A 14,710-nucleotide genomic window follows, 5' to 3' on the forward strand; every position below is an offset into this window, starting at 1 on the left:
GGCAAAATTGTGAGTGAACCCACTCCCTTGGCTGAGAAGCAACCCCACACATGAATGTTCTCAGGATGCTTTACTGTTGGCATGACACAGGACTGATGGTAGCGCTCACCTTGTCTTCTCCGGACAAGGTGTTTTCCGGATGCCTCAAACAATTGGAAAGGGGATTCATCAGAGAAAACGACTTTACCCCAGTCCTCAGCAGTCCAATCCCTGTACCTTTTGCAGAATATCAGTCTGTCCCTGATGTTTTTCCTGGAGATAAGTTGCTTCTTTGCTGCCCTTCTTGACACCAGGCTATCCTCCAAAAGTCTTCGCCTCACTGTGCGTGCAGATGCACTCACACCTGCCTGCTGCCATTCCTGAGCAAGCTCTGCACTGGTGGTGCCCCGATCCCGCAGCTGAATCAACTTTAGGAGAAGGTCCTGGCGCTTGCTGGACTTACTTGGGCGCCCTGACGCCTTCTTCACAACAATTGAACCTCTCTCCTTGAAGTGCTTGATGATCCGATAAATGGTTGATTTAGGTGCAATCTTACTAGCAGCAATATCCTTGCCTGTGAAGGCCTTTTGTGCAAAGCAATGATGATGGAACGTGTTTCCTTGCAGGTAACCATGGTTAACAGAGGAAGAACAATGATTTCAAGCACCACCCTCCTTTTAAAGCTTCCAGTCTGTTATTCTAACTCAATCAGCATGACAGAGTGATGTCCAGCCTTGTCCTCATCAACACTCTCACCTGTGTTAACAAGAGAATCACTGACATGATGGCAGCTGGTCCTTTTGTGGCAGGGCTGAAATGCAGTGGAAATGTTTTTTGGGGATTAAGTTCATTTTCATGGCAAAGAGGGACTTTGCAATTAATTGCAATTCATCTGATCACTCTTCATGACATTCTGGAGTATATGCAAATTGCAATCATCAAAACTGAGGCAGCAGACTTTGTGAAAATTTGTATTTGTGTCATTCTCAAAACTTTTGACCACAACTGTATACATAATTTACACACACACACACACACACACACACACACAGAGTGAGAAGTCAGCTCAGACAGATCCAGCTCCATTAGCAGCAGATTTTAATTTGGAATGGAAAATGAATGTCTTTATGCAACAAATGTTATGCACTGAATCAATTCGTTCCTCTAATCAAACCGCATCTAATCTAGTTTTAAACAAAAAATGATCTCCTTTATCGGAGCACATGTATCTAGACACAAATCTAATCGTCTTGAAAGGGAAAGATGCACATTCCTACAATGAACATTACCCTTCTATAGGCCTTCAACCCATATGCACTGCATTACGGTCATTGCGCAAGGAGAGAATAAATTATGAATGGGCCTACTCTCATCAAAACATATGAAGACTAGAAGTAAGCACAGTGATAGTTGTTATGCATTGCAAAATAGACCAAACCTGGGTTCAAATAGTAATTTGCTATCTTACAAATTCTTTGAGTATTTGCTTGAGCCTGCCTGGTGCCGGATAGGCAGGATTTGTACTTTAGGTATGGTTCCATTGCTCTAGATAAGCTCACTCAAGCACAGCTAAAGCTTTGAACGATTTTGACTACTAGACTTATTTGAACCTGGGTTCTTAATTTCCTTAGATTTCCGAAGTCTAGTCACTATCTGATAACTCACACACATGATGTGTACTGGGAGCGATATGTCATTTTTATGTGCTTTGTCTGTTTGCATGGTGTGTGTTTTGTATGCTTGTGTGTGTCTATACTTGCATGTTGCGAGTGTATTTGGTGTGCGTGCCTGCTTGTTTACCTACGCTTGCTCGTATGTCTATGCCCATGTTTTGTTTACTCCTATGCATTGCACATACATTATGAATGTGTACAATTTATTCAATCAGCTGATGCCACTGTCTCCTCTCTCTCTCTCACGCTCTCTCTCGCGCTCTCTCGCTCTCCCTCTCTTTCAGCCCATCCCACCCACTCCCCTATACAAGCTGACCTCTCGTCTGCGCCGCAGCGTGGAGGGCCTCAACCAGGAGCTGGAGGGCATGTTTGTGTGCCAGCCGCCCCACCACCAGTGCTGGGTAAGACATTGACATATTTAGTTTGCTAATTTCCAGTGGAGCCCTACAATATAAATAGATTATTTATATTACGATAATCCATCGCGTTACCTTACCTGGTTTCCTGAATTAGTTCCTAGCAAAAAATGTTTTTGTTATTGTTTACCCCCCTTTTCTCCCCAATTTCGTGATATCCAATTGCGATCCAATTACGATCTTGTCTCATCGCTGCAACTCCCAAACGGCTCGGTAGAGGCAACGGTCGAGTCATGCGTCCTCCAAAACATGACCCGCCAAACCGCGCTCCTTAAACACCTGCCCGCTTAACCTGGAATCCAGCCGCACCAATGTATCGGAGGAAACGCCGTACAACTGGCAACACGAGTCGGCGTGCATGCACCCGGCCCGCCACAAGGAGTCGCAAGAGTGCGATGGGACAAGGACATCCCGGCCGGCCGGCCAAACCCTCCCCTAACCCGGACGACGCTGGGCCAATTGTGCGCCGCCTCATCGGTCTCCCGGTCGCTGCCGTCTGCGACACAGCCTGGGCTCGAACACATGTCTGTAGTGGCGCCTGTAGTGCACCAATCGGGAGGCCCCCAAGTTCCTAGGTTTTTGACTGATAACTGAAAAGAAGTAGCCATGCCTTGTGTCCACACAGGCTTATACAAGCCTTGCCGATTTAAACTGAGACTCAGTAATATGGCATTGCCATGAGCACGATTCAAGATTATGCACTCAGAGTAACACATAGTGTCTGCACATGGTGTTCTTCAATCTCCTACAATGTGATCGCTGAGGGACCAAAACAGCAGAGAACTTAAGCCTCGTGCTTCAATGCTCTTAGTTATTGGGGAAATTGTCCCGATACTGCTGTTTACTTCATGCACCGCTGACTCTACCTTTAATCTGTCACTTTAAGATTTGTTTCTGCAGGTTTGCAGAATATCTCAATCCTAAACATAATGTGTAAATATAGCTGCAAGTATCAATAAAAGCGGTGGTGGCTTATGAGCAGGCTGAGAGGAAGCATGGAAGCATTATACATCCCTTGTGTACATGTAACAATTCAAAAATACTATGTGCAAATAATTTTTTACAAAGATGCCATTTTCTAATCTTTGGACGTATTGCTTTTCTCAAATGTACTAGAGACAGACATGATTAACATAAATTCTGAGTTTGGAGTGCATGAGAGATTTTTTTTAAATATTTGATTAAAAAATCCAAGATGTCGGATCCCGTTTTCTAATTCTCTTAGAAATATTTCAGATGGCTTACACATTTATGCATTGGATGGTTCTTTCATCGAGCAGGTTCCCGCCTATAAATATCTAGGCTTTTGGAATTGACGTTTTAAAAAACATACGGATGAGCAAGTTAAGAAGCTGAGATTTTAAAGTAGGCTTCTTTTATATAATCTCCTTCCTGCTCTCTAAACAGCAGGAAGGAGATTGTACAGTCAACCTTTCTGCCAGTTCTTGACTATGGTGACACCATTTATCAGAATACAGCAGCTACTACTCTTAAACCTTTGGGTGCTGTCTACCATTCATCGCTTTAGTAGTGTCTGCTCTGTGCGAAATTTGAGTAGTTGAGACATAAAAAGGGTATTGTTAGAAAAGTTAACTTCTCCTCTAATATATTAATGTCTCAATGTGTTTTGGTGTCCATATGACCGATTCTGTTGGACCAAACCTCAAATGCAAATAGCGAGTTGAAACAGCTTGTCAGAGAGGAAGATGTGATCATTCAACTTTGGGTGTGTTCGTATATTCGCGCTGGCTATCTACTCCGATTTTCAGAGCACTCTCGTCAGTGTGCCAGAGCACAGAATAACTGATGAATCTACGAACGCTCAACACCAGTTGAATATGGCCAGTGTCAGGAAACGTCGGCAAAAAAGCGTAATTTAAATTGCCAGCAGCACAGCTAGTCACCAACACTCTGGATAACATGAAAACCAGCTCTGCTAGGGCGAGTAAAATGGTCAGTGAGGTGTACACTCATTTGTGTCTGGAAGTAGCTAGCCAACGTTAGCCAGTTAGCTTGGGTGCTTGACTGCCGTTGTGAGGTCAGAACGCTGGGATCAACCCTACTCCGGCTTGGTGTGTGCGTGTAAACCATAGAGGAAGAGACTAAGCGAAAATATGTCAAAAATAAGGCCAATGCGTATCTATGGGCTTATTTTGGACCTAAGTGTGTCGCCTGCCTTCCCGCCTTTGGGACAACGACTCCCATTGTTAGGGCGGAGACATGCATCTCGTCATTATATATAGATCTTTGGTGTAAATGGGAAGATGCGCACAGCACAGAGGAGCGAAGGAGACGAGACCAAAAATGCAACATAAGAACAAGTGGACATAGACGCTCATAAAAAAAATATATATATATCACACAAAAACATTAATTCAATATTGCCCAGCCCTATTCTTGACCTTCAACAGATGCACAGTCTTTGCCAGGGGAAAACAACTCAGTTGGTAGAGTAAAAGTCTCCCATTCAATGGTGTTCCGTTTCAAGTTGTGGGCACAAAGACATATGAATGCCACCAGGGAAATGACAGACAAACAAAAGCCAAAGAGAAATATGCTGCTGAAATGAACAAGAAGGCAGTAAGTTCAGATGAATCACTGTAATTTCTACCATACACTTTTACAACATTAATTTCATTTTAATAATGTTGAAGTACTAACTAACAATGGAATGTTCCTCAATAAAATTGAAGATGGGACTTTAAACGGGTGTCCCAACTCTGGGGCGGGGGGAGTTGCTTATATTTGTCCTGTTTTCACTTTGTGTATCTCAAACTGTATTCCTATCATGTGGTACTTTTATACACAATATTACATGCAAAGTGTATGAATAATGTATACAGTGAGGGGAAAAAGTATTTGATCCCCTGCTGATTTTGTACGTTTGCCCACTGACAAAGAAATGATCAGTCTATAATTTTAATGGTAGGTTTATTTCAACAGCGAGAGACAGATTAACAACAAAAGAATCCAAAAAAAATGTTATTTCCCTCATTAAAATGCAAATCAATTTATAAGTATTTGACCCCCTCTCAATCAGAAAGATTTCTGGCTCCCAGGTGTCTTTTATACAGGTAACGAGCTGAGATTAGGAGCACACTCATAAAGGGAGCGCTCCTAATCTCAGTTTGTTACCTGTATAAAAGACACCTGTCCACAGAAGCAATCAATCAATCAGATTCCAAAATCTCCACCATGGCCAAGACCAAAGAGCTCTCCAAGGATGTCAGGGACAAGATTGTAGACCTACACAAGGCTGGAATGGGCTACAAGACCATCGCCAAGCAGCTTGGTGAGGTGACAACAGTTGGTGCGATTATTCGCAAATGGAAGAAACGCAAAATAACTGTCAATCTCCCTCGGCCTGGGGCTCCATGCAAGATCTCACCTCGTGGAGTTGCAATGATCATGAGAACGGTGAGAAATCAGCCCAGAACTACACGGGAGGATCTTGTCAATGATCTCAAGGCAGCTGGGACCATAGTCACCAAGAAAACAATTGGAAACACACTATGCCGCAAGGTCCCCCTGCTCAAGAAAGCCCATATACAGGGCCGTCTGAAGTTTGCCAATGAACATCTGAATGATTCAGAGGTGTTGTGGTCAGATGAGACCAAAATCGAGATCTTTGGCATCAACTCAACTCGCCGTGTTTGGAGGAGTAGGAATGCTGCCTATGTCAAACATGGAGGTGGAAACATTATGCTTTGGGGGTGTTTTTCTGCTAAGGGGACAGGACAACTTCACCGCATCAAAGGTACGATGGACGGGGCCATGTACCGTCAAATCTTGGGTGAGAACCTCCTTCCCTCAGCCAGGGCATTGAAAATGGGTCGTGGATGGGTATTCCAGCATGACAATGACCCAAAACACACCGCCAAGGCAACAAAGGAGTGGCTCAAGAAGAAGCACATTAAGGTCCTGGAGTGGCCTAGCCAGTCTCCAGACCTTAATCCCATAGAAAATCTGTGGAGGGAGCTGAAGGTTCGAGTTGCCAAACGTCAGCCTCGAAACCTTAATGACTTGGAGAAGATCTGCAAAGAGGAGTGGAACAAAATCCCTCCTGAGATGTGTGCAAACCTGGTGGCCAACTACAAGAAACGTCTGACCTCTGTGATTGCCAACAAGTGTTTTGCCACCAAGTACTAAGTCATGTTTTGCAGAGGGGTCAAATACTTATTTCCCTCATTAAAATGCAAATCAATTTATAACATTTTTGACATGCGTTTTTCTGGACTTTTTTGTTGTTATTCTGTCTCTCACTGTTCAAATAAACCTACCATTAAAATTATAGACTGATCATGTCTTTGACAGTGGGCAAACGTACAAAATCAGCAGGGGATCAAATACTTTTTTCCCTCACTGTATAACTAAATATCTGTAAAAAACTAAAATGGAAAACAGTTAGTTTTGTCGTCCGAAGAGGGGGGTGGATAGACCAATAAAATAAATACAAATAAAGTGGGGTTACGGTGGTGAGTTTCCCCTTACACTGTAAAGCGCTTTGGGTGTCTAGAAAAATGCAATTTAAGTCAAATCTATTGTTGTTATTAGTATTATAAAATGTTTTGCAGTCTTCCATAGGTTGAAGACCATGCCTTTGTACAGAGACAGAAACTGGTATAAAATACCAAAAAGGTGGACTGCAATGTTAAGTTAAATAAATGACTATACTAAGTGCCTAGGTGCCAAAGAAAGTAACAAGGTTGAAGTTTATCTAAAGTCTGACAAAAATCTGCAAATTTAACAAAATTGACATTTCTATTCAACTTAATATATTTTACTTGTGGATTACAAAACATCTCAAATCAAAATGTCAATTTGTTTGTCTACAAGCCATTTTAAAAGCAATGCAGATATTGGAGTAAACCCATGTTGGGTTAGTACAAGTAACTATGAGTAATGGCAAACATGATAAGCTTGCAAACTGAGTTTGAATAAGACATCCGATTAACACTTTGCATTTATAACGGTTGATTTTACTACAGTGCCAGTCAAATGTTTGGACACACCTACTCATCTTTAATTTTACTATTTTCTACATTGTAGAATAATAGTGAGGACATCAAAACTATGAAATAACACATGGACTCATGTAGTAACCAAAAAAGTGTTAAACAAATCAAAATATATTTTATATTTATTGGTAAAACACCAAGTCCATATTATGGCAAGAACAGGTCAAATAAGCAAAGACAAACCACAGTCCATCATTACTTTAAGACATGAAGGTCAGTCAATACGAAACGTTTCAAGAACTTTGAAAGTTTCTTCAAGTGCAGTTGCATAAACCATCAAGCGCTATGATGACACTGGCTCTCATGAGGACCGCCACAGGAATGGAAGACCTAGCGTTACCTCTGCTGCAGAGGATAAGTTCATTAGAGTTACCAGCTGGTAACATTTAGAGTTACCAGCCTCAGACCAAATAAATGCTTCACAGAGTTCGTCACAGACACATCTCAACATCAACTGTTCAGAGGGGACTGTGTGAATCAGGCCTTTAATGGTCGATTGCTGCAAAGAAACCACTACTAAAGGACACCAATAAGAAGAAGAGACCTGCTTGGGCCAAGAAACACAAGCAATGGACATTAGACGGGTGGAAATGTTGTCCTTTGGTCTGGTCCAAATTTGAGATTTTTGGTTCTAACCGCCGTGTCTTTGTGAGACGCGGTGTGGGTGAACGGATTATCTCCGCATGTGTAGTTCCCACCGTAAAGCATGGAGGAGGAGGTGTTATGATGTGGGGGTGCTTTGCTGGTGACTCTGTCACACTTAACCAGCATGACTACCACAGCATTCTACAGCGATACACCATCCCATTTGGTTTGTGTTGAGTGGGACTATCATTTGTTTTTCAACAGGACAATGACCAAACACCTCCAGGCTGTGTAAGATTTGTTTAACACTTTTTTTGTTTACATGGTTCCATATGTGTTATTTCATAGTGTTGATGTCTACACTGTTATTCAAAAAATTTAAAAAATTTAAATATAAAGAAAAACCCTTGAATGAGTATGTGTGTCCAAACTTTTGACTGTTAGTATGCGTATGTATTTGTGTGTGTATGTGTATATACAGTGGGGAGAACAAGTATTTGATACACTGCCAATTTTGCAGGTTTTCCTACTTACAAAGCATGTAGAGGTCTGTAATTTGTATCATAGGTACACTTCAACTGTGAGATGTAATCTAAAACAAAAATCCAGAAAATCACATTGTATGATTTTTAAGTAATTCATTTGCATTTTATTGCATGACATAAGTATTTGATCACCTACCAACCAGTAAGAATTCCGGCTCTCACAGACATGTTAGTTTTTCTTTAAGAAGCCCTCCTGTTCTCCACTCATTACCTGTATTAACTGCACCTGTTTGAACTCATTACCTGTATAAAAGACACCTGTCCACACACTCAATCAAACAGACTCCAACCTCTCCACAATGGCCAAGACCAGAGAGCTGTGTAAGGACATCAGGGATAAAATTGTAGACCTGCACAAGGCTGGGATGGGCTACAGGAAATAGGCAAGCAGCTTGGTGAGAAGGCAACTGTTGGCGCAATTATTAGAAAATGGAAGAAGTTCAAGATGACGGTCAATCACCCTCGGTCTGGGACTCCATGCAAGATCTCACATTGTGGGGCATCAATGATCATGAGGAAGGTGAGGGATCAGCCCAGAACTACACGGAAGGACCTGGTCAATGATCTGAAGAGAGCTGGGACCACAGTCTCAAAGAAAACCATTAGTAACACACTACGCCGTCATGGATTAAAATCCTGCAGCGCATGCAAGGTCCCCCTGCTCAAGCCAGCGCATGTCCAGGCCCGTCTGAAGTTTGCCAATGACCATCTGGATGATCCAGAGGAGGAATGGGAGAAGGTCATGTGGTCTGATGAGACAAAAATAGAGCTTTTTGGTCTAATCTCCACTCGCCGTGTTTGGAGGAAGAAGAACGATGAGTACAACCCCAAGAACACCATCCCAACCGTGAAGCATGGAGGTGGAAACATCCTTCCCTCAGTAAGAGCATTGAAGATGGGACGTGGCTGGGTCTTCCAGCATGACAACTACCCGAAACACACAGCCAGGGCAACTAAGGAGTGGCTCCGTAAGAAGCATCTCAAGGTCCTGGAGTGGCCTAGCCAGTCTCCAGACCTGAACCCAATAGAAAATCTTTGGAGGGAGCTGAAAGTCTGTATTGCCCAGCGACAGCCCCGAAACCTGAAGGATCTGGAGAAGGTCTGTATGGAGGAGTGGGCCAAAATCCCTGCTGCAGTGTGTGCAAACCTGGTCAAGACCTACAGGAAACGTATGATCTCTGTAATTGCAAACAAAGGTTTCTGTACCAAATATTAAGTTCTGCTTTTCTGATGTATCAAATACTTATGTCATGCAATAAAATGCAAATTAATTACTTAAAAATCATACAATGTGATTTTCTGGATTTTTGTTTTAGATTCCGTCTCTCACAGTTGAAGTGTACCTATGATAAAAACATTACAGACCTCTACATGCTTTGTAAGTATGAAAACCTGAAAAATCGGCAGTGTATCAAATGCTTGTTCTCCCCACTGTATGTGTGTACAGTGGGGAAAAAAAGTATTTAGTCAGCCACCAATTGTGCAAGTTCTCCCACTTAAAAAGATGAGAGAGGCCTGTAATTTTCATCATAGGTACACGTCAACTATGACAGACAAAATGAGAATTTTTTTTCCAGAAAATCACATTGTAGGATTTTTAATGAATTTATTTGCAAATTATGGTGGAAAATAAGTATTTGGTCAATAACAAAAGTTTCTCAATACTTTGTTATATGCCCTTTGTTGGCAATGACACAGGTCAAACGTTTTCTGTAAGTCTTCACAAGGTTTTCACACACTGTTGCTGGTATTTTGGCCCATTCCTCCATGCAGATCTCCTCTAGAGCAGTGATGTTTTGGGGCTGTCGCTGGGCAACACGGACTTTCAACTCCCTCCAAAGATTTTCTATGGGGTTGAGATCTGGAGACTGGCTAGGCCACTCCAGGACCTTGAAATGCTTCTTAAGAAGCCACTCCTTCGTTGCCTAGGCGGTGTGTTTGGGATCATTGTCATGCTGAAAGACCCAGCCACGTTTCATCTTCAATGCCCTTGCTGATGGAAGGAGGTTTTCACTCAAAATCTCACGATACATGGCCCCATTCATTCTTTCCTTTACACGGATCAGTCGTCCTGGTCCCGTTGCAGAAAAACAGCCCCAAAGCATGATGTTTCCACCCCCATGCTTCACAGTAGGTATGGTGTTCTTTGGATGCAACTCAGCATTTTTTGTCCTCCAAACACGACGAGTTGAGTTTTTACCAAAAAGTTATATTTTGGTTTCATCTGACCATATGACATTCTCCCAATCCTCTTCTGGATCATCCAAATGCACTTTAGCAAACTTCAGACGGGCCTGGACATGTACTGGCTTAAGCAGGGGGACACGTCTGGCACTGCAGGATTTGAGTCTCTGGCGGCGTAGTGTGTTACTGATGGTAGGCTTTGTTACTTTGGTCCCAGCTCTCGGCAGGTCATTCACTAGGTCCCCCCGTGTGGTTCTGGGATTTTTGCTCACCGTTCTTGTGATCATTTTGACCCCACGGGGTGAGATCTTGCGTGGAGCCCCAGATCAAGGGAGATTATCAGTGGTCTTGTATGTCTTCCATTTCCTAATAATTGCTCTCACAGTTGATTTCTTCAAACCAAGCTGCTTACCTATTGCAGATTCAGTCTTCCCAGCCTAGTGCAGGTCTACAATTTTGTTTCTGGTGTCCTTTGACAGCTCTTTGGTCTTGGCCATAGTGGAGTTTGGAGTGTGACTGTTTGAGGTTGTGGACAGGTGTCTTTTATACTGATAACAAGTTCAAACAGGTGCCATTAATACAGGTAACGAGTGGAGGACAGAGTAGCCTCTTAAAGAAGTTACAGGTCTGTGAGAGCCAGAAATCTTGCTTGTTTGTAGGTGACCAAATACTTATTTTCCACCATAATTTGCAAATAAATTCATAAAAAATCCTACAATGTGATTTTCGGGAATTTTTTTTCCTCAATTTGTCTGTCATAGTTGACGTGTACTTTTTTTCCCCACTGTATATGTATGTATATACACTGAGGGGCTAAAATTATTTCATCCCCTGCTGATTTTGTACGTTTGCCCACTGACAAAGACATGATCAGTCTATAATTTTGATGGTAGGTTTATTTGAACAGTGAGAGACAGAATAACAACAAAATCCAGAAAAACGCATGTCAAAAATGTTATCAATTGATTTCCATTTTAATGAGGGAAATAAGTACACTGCTCAAAAAAATAAAGGGAACACTTAAACAACACATCCTAGATCTGAATGAATGAAATAATCTTATTAAATACTTTTTTCTTTACATAGTTGAATGTGCTGACAACAAAATCACACAAATTATCAATGGAAATCAAATATATCAACCCATGGAGGTCTGGATTTGGAGTCGCCCTCAAAATTAAAGTGGAAAACCACACTACAGGCTGATCCAACTTTGATGTAATGTCCTTAAAACAAGTCAAAATTAGGCTCAGTAGTGTGTGTGGCCTCCACGTGCCTGTATGACCTCCCTACAACGCCTGGGCATGCTCCTGATGAGGTGGCGGATGGTCTCCTGAGGGATCTCCTCCCAGACCTGGACTAAAGCATCCGCCAACTCCTGGACAGTCTGTGGTGCAACGTGGCGTTGGTGGATGGAGCGAGACATGATGTCCCAGATGTGCTCAATTGGATTCAGTTCTGGGGAACGGGCGGTCCATAGCATCAATGCCTTCCTCTTGCAGGAACTGCTGACACACTCCAGCCACATGAGGTCTAGCATTGTCTTGCATTAGGAGGAACCCAGGGCCAACCGCACCAGCATATGGTCTCACAAGGGGTCGTGAGGATCTCATCTCGGTACCTAATGGCAGTCAGGCTACCTCTGGCGAGCACATGGAGGGCTGTGCGGCCCCCCAAAGAAATGCCACCCCACACCATGACTGACCCACTGCCAAACCGGTCATGCTGGAGGATGTTGCAGGCAGCAGAACGTTCTCCACGGCGTCTCCAGACTCTGTCACGTCTGTCACATGTGCTCAGTGTGAACTTGCTTTCATCTGTGAAAGGTGCCAGTGGCGAATTTGCCAATCTTGGTGTTCTCTGGCAAATGCCAAACGTCCTGCACAGTGTTGGGCTGTAAGCACAACCCCCACCTGTGGACGTCGGGCCCTCATACCACCCTCATGGAGTCTGTTTCTGACCGTTTGAGCAGACACATGCACATTTGTGGCCTGCTGGAGGTCATTTTGCAGGGCTCTGGCAGTGCTCCTCCTGCTCCTCCTTGCACAAAGGCGGAGGTAGCAGTCCTGCTGCTGGGTTGTTGCCGTCCTACGGCCTCCTCCACGTCTCCTGATGTACTGGCCTGTCTCCTGGTAGCGCCTCCATGCTCTGGACACTACGCTGACAGACACAGCAAACCTTCTTGCCACAGCTCGCATTGATGTGCCATCCTGGATGAGCTGCACTACCTGAGCCACTTGTGTGGGTTTTAGACTCCGTCTCATGCTACCACTAGAGTGAAAGCACCGCCAGCATTCAAAAGTGACCAAAACATCAGCCAGGAAGCATAGGAACTGAGAAGTGGTCTGTGGTCACCACCTGCAAAACCAGTCCTTTATTGGGGGTGTCTTGCTATTTGCCTATAATTTCCACCTGTTGTCTATTCCATTTGCACAACAGCATGTGAAATGTATTGTCAATCAGTGTTGCTTCCTAAGTGGACAGTTTGATTTCAGAGAAGTGTGATTGACTTGGAGTTACATTGTGTTGTTTAAGTGTTCCCTTTATTTTTTTGAGCAGTGTATTTGACCCCTCTGCAAAACATGACTTAGTACTTGGTGGCAAAACCCTTGTTGGCAATCAGAGGTCAGACGTTTCTTGTAGTTGGCCACCAGGTTTGCACACATCTCAGGAGGGATTTAGTCTTACTCCTCTTTGCAGATCTTCTCCAAGTCATTAAGGTTTCGAGCCTGACGTTTGGCAACTCTAACCTTCAGCTCCCTCCACAGATTTTCTATGGGATTAAGGTCTGGAGACTGGCTAGGCCACTCCAGGACCTTAATGTGCTTCTTCTTGAGCCACTCCTTTGTTGCCTTGGCGGTGTGTTTTGGGTCATTGTCATGCTGGAATACCCATCCACGACTAATTTTCCATGCCCTGGCTGAGCGAAGGTTCTCACCCAAGATTTGACGGTACATGGCGCCGTCCATCGTCCCTTTTGATGCGGTGAAGTTGTCCTGTCCCCTTAGCAGAAAAACACCCCCAAAGCATAATGTTTCCTCCTCCATGTTTGACGGTGGGGATGGTGTTCTTGGGGTCATAGGCAGCATTCCTCCTCCTCCAAACACGGCGAGTTGAGTTGATACCAAAGAGCTCGATTTTGGTCTCATCTGACCACAACACTTTCACCCAGTTCTCCTTGAGATGTTCATTGGCAAACTTCAGACGGGCCTGTATATGTGCTTTCTTGAGCAGGGGGACCTTGCGGGCGCTGCAGGATTTCAGTCCTTCACGGCGTAGTGTGTTACCAATTGTTTTCTTGGTGACTATGGTCCCAGCTGCCTTGAGATCATTGACAAGATCCTCCTGTGTAGTTCTGGGCTGATTCCTCACCGTTCATCCTTGGGAGCAATTTCCAAGCGCCTGAAGGTACGACGTTCATCTGTACAAACAACAGAATGCAAGTATAAACACCATGGGACCACGCAGCCGTCATACCGCTCAGGAAGGAGATGCGTTCTGTCTCCAAGAGATGAACTTACTTTGGTGCGAAAAGTGCAAATCAATCCCAGAACAACAGCAAAGGACCTTGTGAAGATGCTGGAGGAAACAGGTACAAAAGTATCTATATACTATATATCTATATATCCACAGTAAAACGATTCCTATATCGACACAACCTGAAAGGCCGTTCAGCAAGGAAGAAGCCATTGCTCCAAAACGCCATAAAAAAGCCAGACTACGGTTTGCAACTGCACAAAGATCGTACTTTTTGGAGAAATGTCCTCTGGTCTGATGAAATAAAAATAGAACTGTTTGGCCGTAATGACCATCGTTATGTTTGGAGGAAAAAGGGGGCTCTTGCAAGCCGAAGAACACCATCCCAACCGTGAAGCACGGGGGTGGCAGCATCATGCTGTGGGGGTGCTTTGCTGCAGGAGGGACTGGTGCACTTCACAAAACAGATGGCATCATGAGGAAGGAAAATTATGTGGATATATTGTAACATCTCAAGACATCAGTCAGGAAGTTAAAGCTTGGTCGCAAATGGCTCTTCCAAATGGACAATGACCCCAAGCATACTTCCAAAGTTGTGGCAAAATGGCTTAAGGACAACAAATTCAAGGTATTGGAGTGGCCATCACAAAGCCCTGACCTCAATCCTATAGAAAATGTGTGGGCAGAACTGAAAAAGCGTGTGCGAGCAAGGAGGCCTACAAACCGGACTCCGTTACACCAGCTCTGTCAGGACGAATGGGCCAAAATTCACCCAACTTATTGTGAGAAGCTTGTGGAAGGCTACCCGAAACGTTTGACCCAAGTTAAACAAT

The 14,710-nt window shown here is 43.7% G+C and overlaps 1 protein-coding gene across 1 annotated transcript in view; it reads left to right on the forward strand.

Annotated features, from left to right (window-relative positions):
- LOC121584293 (protein FAM117A) overlaps window positions 1–14,710 on the forward strand; it is a 47,672-nt gene that overhangs the window by 25,098 nt on the left and 7,864 nt on the right. The window contains exon 6 of the mRNA XM_045218229.1: window positions 1,937–2,053. Within this exon, the coding sequence (XP_045074164.1) occupies window positions 1,937–2,053 (117 nt within the window). The remainder of the gene's footprint in view (window positions 1–1,936; window positions 2,054–14,710) is intronic.

Source organism: Coregonus clupeaformis, chromosome 1 (assembly GCF_020615455.1).
Source record: "Coregonus clupeaformis isolate EN_2021a chromosome 1, ASM2061545v1, whole genome shotgun sequence".
Lineage (NCBI taxonomy): Eukaryota > Metazoa > Chordata > Actinopteri > Salmoniformes > Salmonidae > Coregonus > Coregonus clupeaformis.